The sequence below is a fragment of the Panthera onca genome, chromosome C1 (genome assembly GCF_046562875.1).
Source record: "Panthera onca isolate mPanOnc1 chromosome C1, mPanOnc1 haplotype 2, whole genome shotgun sequence".
NCBI lineage: Eukaryota > Metazoa > Chordata > Mammalia > Carnivora > Felidae > Panthera > Panthera onca.
Window position 1 is genome coordinate 34,965,408 of NC_138346.1, and position 9,413 is coordinate 34,974,820.

The following is a 9,413-nucleotide window of genomic DNA, read 5'->3' on the forward strand; positions in this document are numbered from 1 at the left end:
GGATAGTCTTACAAAAGCTGGACTAATTCAAACTGAATAAACACAATGGATAGCATATTAGAATTCTGTGCAGATTAAGATTTCTTCCCCTAAATTATTTAGGGTAAGTGTTGATTTGATAACAGGGTCATTGCCAACCTATAGCAAACATTACCCAAGAGATAAGGTCAGTTGAGTTTTTATTCACAATTCCTTCTTTTTTAACTTAGCTATTGCTGAGTCTGTCTGATTTGTTTTTTAGGTGCTGAGGGTGTAAATGGAGGAGAAGAGTCGGTAAACCTAAATGATGCAGATGAAGGCTTTTCATCAGGGGCCTCCCTCAGCAGTCAGCCATTTGGGACCAAACCATCCTCCTCTTCTCAGAGGGGAAGCTTAAGGAAAGTAGCAGCTGGGCGTTCAGCTAAGGATAAAGAAACAGCTTCTGTCATCAAATCCAGTGAGAGCCCTCGAGATTCAGTCATTCGCAGGCAGTATGTACAGCAACCAACTGATCTTAGTGTAGATTCAATCGAGCTGACACCGATGAAGAAACACCTGAGCCTGCCTGCTGGCCAGGTGGTGCCAAAAGCCAATAGTTTAAGTCTAATCCGGACAGCCAGTGCTTCCTCAAGTAAATCATTTGACTATGTAAATGGCAGTCAAGCAAGTACCAGCATTGGGGTTGGCACTGAGGGAGTTACTAATCTAGCAGCTAACAATGTTAATCGATACTCAACTATCAGTCTACAGGAAGACCGGCTAGGTCAAGCTGGAGAAGGTAAAGAGCTCCTTAGCCCAGGAGCTCCCTTAACCAAGCAGTCTCGATCCCCAAGTTTCAATATGCAGCTAATATCCCAGGTGTAGTTCTGACATCCTCTCTCATCTTTTTGCTTACCTTTTAAACTGAACATTTCATTGTACATGAAGACACTTCATCCCACATTGTGAAAAAATTGGTCATCGTAATCAGATTTGATTTAGTTTAGGTATCTTCATACTGTATTTTGTATGGAAACAGCAATAAGGTTTTCTTTTTTCCTCCTTCCTATTATCTTCTCTTCACCTTATTCCTTGTAAATGTGTTTGTGAAGCAGTATAAAATGTATGCATCTTCCATACCTTCCTTTCTCTGTGGGTGATGTGCAATCCATCGTAGGCTGATCGGTCCCATTTCAGCACTGTGAGACTGAGGATACGTTAGAGGAAATGGTGTATATGATCCCTATGAATTGATTCTTTGGCTTTTGTTTAAAAAAACAAAACGGGTTTGTTCTCATAATTTATAGAACTGTGGAGATTACTGGATCATATTTTTTTCTCTTTTAACCAGGAGTGCCTCAGAGATTCTGCTATGACTTTGGACTTCTCTGAGTCTGTGCAATCATTTTCTTGAGAAGCATGGGGAAAGGTGGTAGACTGCTGCACTTTTTCATTAAAATGTGGGTGGCTCTTTTTCCCCCCATCTCCTTTATCTCCAGGACACAATGTTCAGTTACTGAGGCATTTAAATCAAGTTAGGGCCCCCTCCTTTGGAGGGCAGGGCTCAAAATTGTTTGTTTAATTGATAATGCACTTTCTCAATGGCTCTATAGTCATTATTAACATGTCTTCCCTCCTCCCCACAAGGACATAGGTCATTTCTGTCCTTAAAGTTTGAACAACTAAGAAATCAGAGAATCCAAGGGGCATGTTCTATTTCCCAGGAATGATTGACACTTTGGTGCTGGGGTTTGTTGGGGGAGGGGGAGGGGGTGGTTTTTGTTTAGCTCGTGTGGGACTGTGTGTGCGAGGGGAAGTTTTGATAGGTTTTTTTCTTTTCCTTTGTGAGCTGATGATGACTGAAGTAGAACAAGTACGTCTTCAGGTAAAGAGAGGGATTTCTCAACTTGCTTTCTGTGATGTCAGACTATTGGAGAAGCCCTTTCAGCTGCTTTCTAGATGTACCTAAATTCAGTCAGATATTTTGGATTAAGAAACCTGAAGTCCTGATAGATCATATACTTTAAGGAAATACATCAGGGATAGATAATTGGCTGAAAACACTGATGCTTCAACGTGACACATTTTTATAGAACATTTCTACCAGGGGGTACTGACTTGATTTCTCCGACAAGGACCACACTGCCTTTGTGTTTAGTGTAATGCAATTTGTGTACCTTCTGATCATATATCTGCAAAAGTTTCTCATTTTTATAAAACTTGGAAATCATGCCAGTAAGCTAGATGTTGAATGTATGTAAGTATCATTTTGGTAATTGTGCTAAGAGGCTACAAAAAACATTATTAGTGAAAAAAAATTTTTTTTAGTTCTGATTTGGTTGGGTAAGATTTCAGTATAAGTTCTTTTCGGTCTCAGGCTCTAATGCTTGATTGAAAAAGAAGAGAATATATTGGCTTTTTAAAAATCAGTGTATTGTGACTTGAACTGATATACATTATCCTTCCACAAAATACATCAGAGCTATTAGTGCTTTATACATTTAGACATTTTTATTTTATTGTGAAAGAAAAATATACTGAATTTATAGAAAGCAAGTATTTAATTAACAAAGTTTAAATTTTTATCTCTACCAATTAAAATTACAGTAGATTTTGATAAAATAATCGGAAAAATGCCTCTTGTTTTTTTCCACATCTGAAAATCTCCCCTCTCCTCTTCTTATTTTAAGAGGGTTTGTTTTGTTTTATAGGGGACTTTGTTAGAATCTTTATAAGAACGATGAGATGCTTGTTTGAATTTGGTGGTCTGTAACATTTTTCAGCTCATATGAAAATGGAAACCTAGAACCTGAACTGAACTAACACAACCAATACTACTACTACAACATTGCCAAAGTCTGGGATAAAGTTAAAAGTTTATAAATAGAAATGTATTGATGTGTGTGTGAGTGAGTGTGTGTGTGTGTGTGTGTGTATCACAAAGACATATTTTAGATGTCCCTCTTTTTTAATTTAAGGGATGTCAGATAAGTGAGTTTGAAAGCAGCCAAAAAAAATGAGGTGTAAAGATCTGTAACATACTGAGGAAAGCAAAGTTTCAGGTATGAAAGGAAAAGAGCATTGCTCTTACCAAGGGGTAAGATCTTGGCCATCAGCGGTTGATTTAGGAGGCTGATGGGTTGTTTTGATTTCAACAAGTTGTACAGATGTTGGCATCTAAATCTAGCATGGTTTGGTTAAAGCGCATGTGCGCGCGCGGGCGCGCGCACACACACACACACACACACACACACACACACACACAAAACAATACCAAATTACAGCAAAAGCTGTAATACATATAAATCTCGCTTTTATTTTGTTAAAAATCTTATACTTGAAAAGTTGGTTTTGAAAAACTTTCAACTTCTAAGAATTCATTTATCTGTATGTATATACATGCGTATTTTGTATGTATATATACCCATTAATGTTTCATGACCCTGTAACATTTTTTCCATTCTTTTAAGTTATGTGATTTGGCTTTAATGAAGAAACATTTCATTTAGTTCAAACTGTGCATTCAGGGTCTTAGAACAGATTTCCTGTGCAAGATATAATAAAATGGAATGAGTTTTAATAAACCATAAGTCAAATTTTCTAAGAGATTTTTTATATTCATTTGCATTATTTATTGGCATTTAATTCAAAATAGTTTTCAGATATACAACAGCTGTTACAAATATATACCAGCAATATGCATACTTTATTATTTAACAGCCTGTTGTTTTATACTTCTTACCTTTCATAAGAAAAAGTCCTTCTCTCTATGGAAAAGCTCATTACAGAGAAAATACTTGTTTTCTATAATAAAACAATCTGATTGATGCCATCTGTGTCAGGTTAGAGAAGCTGGAAGGGGGAAAATGGTTATAGTTTGAAGTACTGACCCCTACCACCACTCTTATGCTCCCAGTTACTCTTCTGTGCCTGTTTATTATAGTCAGAATTTTTGTGCTAGACGAGACCCTAGAAATATCTAGCTAGTAGCCCAGCTCCCCAAATATCATCCTCAGGAAACTGAGACTCAAAACGGTTGTGACATGATTAAGTTCACATAACTAAGAAGCAGAGCCAGAATATAACTCCTGTCTCCCATCAAATGCATATTAACACCCACTGCCTCCCTGTACTCCTACTATGGTAAACGTGGTATGTAACTGTCTCCATTTTTGCAGTTTCTTTATATTTCTGGTCTAGTAGTTAGTGAATGTAGCACATTAAGAAAAGTATGAAATCCAGAAAATATGCAGAGTAATAAACCTAGATGGGAAGTGTTGGAAATGTAGGTATCTATACCACAGATGTAAGGATAGATACATTTTTTTAATTCTAATTTATGCCTTACTATTTTCTGCCCCATGCCAGTTGTATGCTGCCATTTTATAGTTGATTATATTTCTGGGGATTTATTTAAATGCAAAAATAAACCCAAAGAAATGGCTTTGATCAGTGTTTCTAGCTATTTTAAAATAACTTTTGAATCAGCCAGCCAGCTTTCACAGTCACCTACGTGGCAAATTAATTGTATTGCACAATGGAGTATTGCAAAGAAAAGATTAAATAAATTTCATTCCATTAATTTCTAATGTTGAGAAAATAGAACCTTACATGTGCTTTAGAATAGATACAAGCAATATTTCCTTATGTAATTGAAAAAGGTTTATAGTGTGAAGTTTATGATTCCATAATGGAATGGTGACCATAATGTCATTTAAAATGTATATACCATATAAAATGTCTTAAATGCAGTAGTCTCAGCTATATAAGCTCAATATTTCCAATGTATATTCTCAAATTCCACTTAGTAGCTTTAAATTAAACTATTTATTAGACACTGGAATACTGAGAATAACTTTTCAGATTTTTTTGTTTGCACTATTTTTGTGAATATTTTAATGAAGTGGGGTGTTTCTGCTACCTCACTTTGTGAGGTTTGTATGGGTCCATTTTTGAATACTTTAGTTAATAACAATCAGTTGTCTCATTTAATTCTCTGCATGTTCATTTATAAATTTAAAAAACTAGTATCTGTCTTTAGGGGGTAGTATGCTATTTATATAAACACTGGCAAGGAAGAGCTCTCCATTTCTAATCTTGGATTACAAACTAAGTTTTTGGTTTTTTTTAAATCAGTATTTCAGTTATGTATTTGTTTTTCAGGTTAAAAATGTTTAATAGGTCATGCCAGTGGTCAAAAAATCTGTAAGAATTTTAGAGCAACTTTTCTATACTATGGCTATGTTAAACAGTCTGAATATAAGACTTTTTACCTTTCAAGTTGAATGATTATTGTCATGTTTCAAACCACTAAGTCGGTTGAGACACTTATTTGTAATACTTTAATTTTTTTAAAGTGCTTTCTAGAAACAAGTTATTTGAAAACCAACTAGAAATGATTGAAAACTTAAATTCTCAAAAATTAGAATATTTGCCAGATTATAAGATAGAATGCAGTGTGAAATTGTAAACAGTGCTAATAAATCATGAGTCACCAGATTGGTACAATTTTCCATTTCCAGGGTGGTCATGTTGATAATATAAGGCATAAATTTTAGTATTACCTGCATTGTGTACCTAATGGGTATATCATATTGGCACTGAATATACATAGGAAATAATATTCATAAAGTCAACCAATGTGCACTTAAATTATATTAGGTTTTTGGCATTGCCAGAAATTTGTATGGTGATCCTGCCATTAGAATTAGAGGAGTCCTCATCACCCAGCCTTTCCCTATTCCATAGACACATTCCTTCTAAACCTGACCACACAATCATAAACTTTTGGTAACTTCAATTGCTTCAGTATTTTTGTACTCTTAACTATTAGTCACATGAGTAATATACACGAGAGCAAACAGTTCAGAATAGAAGTTAGCCGAAAGCTGGAATTGATGTGAAATAACTGGCAGCACAGTACAGAAATGTAGGTTCTATGTTTTACTTTGGATTTTGAGAAAATGTTTACAAATTAAGGCACATTCAGATGACTGATTTTATGATACTAGGCTCAATATAGATTTTACAAAAATCAGAATTAAGTATAGCTTACAGTATATATGAGTCTTTGTGTATCTGGAGGTAGGCTCAATAAGGAAATTCTTTTATTTTCAAAGAGAAAGGAACTTAATTGGACCATCCATCCCCAACTGCAGAATTGGTATCAAACTGGTTTGCTGTATTTATGTGTCAACAGCTCAGTGTTAATTGTATCAGAGGAAATTCTTCATTGATTACAAAATTTACCAAAGAAAATGTATCAACCAAATATAATTTTTTTAAAGTACCTAACTGTTAAGGAATGAGGCCCCTTTAACATAAAGGATTACTCTCTAGCCCTGGGGGAAATAAATACTAAATGATTCTTTGATCTGCAACATAGGTATACAGTACCTACAAGATTCCATTTCAGGCTTTCTTATGTCAACGTTTTACACTTCCAGCAAAAGTACCAGTTAAGAAGTCCAAATATTATTCATTATGGCACATTTTCATGTCTCCTTAAATTTAAGGATTCTGCTCATCAGTATTGAAATTCCTAAAATTGGTATATTGTATGATATGATGGCTTTTTAAAAATAAAATTGAGGGGGGAGTTATGGAAATGCATCTTTTAAAATGGGTAATGGCAGTTATTTCCAGTAAGTATGATACTGGCCAAAATGGTATGTTTTTACATAATTTATGTACATGATCACTCTGGGTGTTTTTTTTTTTTTTCTTTGCAGAAAACATCATTAATAAAAGCTAAAATACTCATTTTTTAAATGCATGGACCAATAAGAACTAATGGATTTAAACTATTAAGTAATGATTTTCGGGGGGGCGGGACACAAAATGTAATTATATATTAACTAATGTTGCAAACAGATCCTATATATGTGTTTTTTTTTCATATCAGGTGGTAGTTTAAAAGTAACGTATTGGTAGGCTATCTTGGAAACAGAAGATTGGCTTTCCAATAATTCCTAATGTAGGTTTTGGATTTTTTTTTTAAGCTTTATCATCCACAATGAATTGAGAGATAAGTTCAATGCTCCATGTATTGTTTTAAAATATTTGTGGGGTGCCTGGTTGGCTCAGTCGAGCATGTGACTCTTGATCTCAAGGTTGTAAGTTCAAGCCCCACGTTGGGTATACAGGTTATTAAAGTCTATGAAAAAAATGGATAAGTAAATATTTGTAATAAGCTTAACTGCTTTCCAGTGAATCTTTTTGATTCTCATTCTAAAAATTATGCTGACTTTACATTCATTTTAACTGGTTAAGATAAACCGTTTTTATGGTGCAAAAATTATTTTCGCACTGTTTTGTCTCCTGAGCTCTCCTGAGCTACAATTTCTCAAGAGTTTTATTCTAGTAATATATAGTCTGGTCTCTGTCACAATGGACAAGTAAACAGGAGATATCCCACATGTTTGCTTCATAAAATGATATGGAATGTATAGATCAGCTCTTCTTGTTTTTTTTTAAACCAGCATCAACCTACAGCTTGGTATAAATTTCCCAAGTATTCAGAGACTCGTGCCGGTGAAAATTTAAATAGGATAGGCATGAAGAAAATATGATTTCTATTGACTGATGTCCTTTCAACCTAGGACTAGTGAAAACTTTCATTTTTTAGAGCTGAAGAAAAAAAACGCACATTTAAAATCATTTATTGGTGCATGTAAGCCATTATCTTAACTGTCTTACTGAATTGGTTAATGCTGTTGATTGTTGAAATGTGAAACATAGTCACTGTTGACCTTGTAAATATCTGCCAGAGATGAAAAAATATTTTAAGTTATTGTAAATAAAGATGTATAAAATTCATTATCAGTCTGCAATGCAGAAACATATCTAAGATGTTAAATATTGTGTTTCTTGAGAGATGTGTAATTTTCCCCTAGATGTATCTAGTTACATTAAGACTGTAAATTTTCTTTTGTACAGTATAAAAATACAGCTTTATTTGGCTTTTGACTGGATTCCCCTGAGTTAATTTTATATCTTACCTAAATTTTATACCCTAAAATGGTCCTTCATTGTATTTTTTTCAAAGCATGCCATTTTATTCATGTATGTCTGAACTTTTTATTTATATGACACACTATTAAGGCAGTTTATAAAACTAAAGCAATAAGTAAAGTTACATACAGCACCATAAAATAAATAACATGAAGGCAGGAATGAACTTAATACATAAAATACATGCCGTATATTTATGTTATTGTTGAGATACAAATTTATCTATCTGAACTTTAAAACAGCCAATGTAAAGAGAGATTAATTATATGAATTTTAGAGATCCTTAAGATAAGACAAATCAGTTTCTTAGGTAAAGCACAATTGTTTCTAGAACTGAGATGAAAAAACTGAAAATTTTCTCCTAAGGTCCTTATAAAGAAGATCCAGCATTACTACAGTCATTTACATTCTCTTCAGCAAGGTATGAAAGTGCCTGTTTCCCTGTACACTTACCAGTAATTAGTTTTCTAGTCACTCAACTTTTTGGTCTTTCCCACATTGTGTTTTCTAAAGATACACTTTAGCCTTCTCTTGGAACATGGGTTGAATGAAGAGCTGAGCTCCAGGCCCTCTTTTCCTTTTTTTATATATGCATTTTCTAGAAAAGTCTTGGACCTTTTTTTCCAACCCCCTCTTTCCTCATAGCTACTGTTCCTTGCTTATGGACCAAGGCTTTATTCTTTTACTTCAGATCCAAGCAATATAAAATACTTTTTAAAAATACTTTATTATGCCTTAATTCAAATTTGCTGATATAGATGATCAGTTTCAGAAGAGAATGGTTTAAGGCAACTCACAAAGTCTGGTTTGTTGTTTTTGCCTTGATTCTGCATCTGCAGTAGTTAGGGTGGGTGAGATTCACCAGTTTGACAGTTTCAATTTTTTCCTTTTATTAAAAATGTCATATTTGCTCATGTTGAAAACTTTAGAAAATACAGAGAAAATACAAAGGGAAAAACTAAGTTACTGTAATAAAATAGTGAATATTAACAAGATAGCAGCAACACTGCCCTAATACATATACAACTGTGGTCCACATCACAATAATTTACATTCCAGAGATCCTTCCCACGTGAATTAAACAATAACAACATTCATTGGGCTCTAGGACATCCCAAGCACCATTCTAACGACTTTAACAACTTTAAAAATTCAATAATACAACAGTGTCTGATAAGTACTGTTATTCTCCTTTTGTAAGAAAAGGAACGTTCATCTGTCCAAGGTCACAGAGCTAGTAAGTGGTACAGCTGGAATTGAACTAGACACTCAGGCTCATGGACTTGTGCACTTAACATAAGATGCTGCTTCATACAGTATTGATTATTCTCAGTTATTAGTATACTTGTCCTATCCCCCACAAAGTCAAGACCCCTAAGCGGGGGGGGGGGGGGGGAGGCGAGGGGGAGATTGGATCTTAGTAGAGCTAGATTACTAATAGG

General features: G+C 34.4%; 1 protein-coding gene across 8 annotated transcripts in view; it reads left to right on the forward strand.

Annotated features, from left to right (window-relative positions):
• The window catches only part of HYCC2 (hyccin PI4KA lipid kinase complex subunit 2), a 90,943-nt gene extending 83,017 nt beyond the window's left edge, over positions 1–7,926 (forward strand). For all 8 annotated transcript variants that reach the window (XM_078451027.1, XM_078451029.1, XM_060622905.2 and 5 more), the window contains one exon: positions 242–7,926. In XM_078451027.1, coding sequence (XP_078307153.1) covers positions 242–843 — 602 coding nt within the window. In that variant the 3' untranslated portion in view covers positions 844–7,926. The remainder of the gene's footprint in view (positions 1–241) is intronic.
• The last annotated feature ends 1,487 nt before the right edge of the window (positions 7,927–9,413 follow it).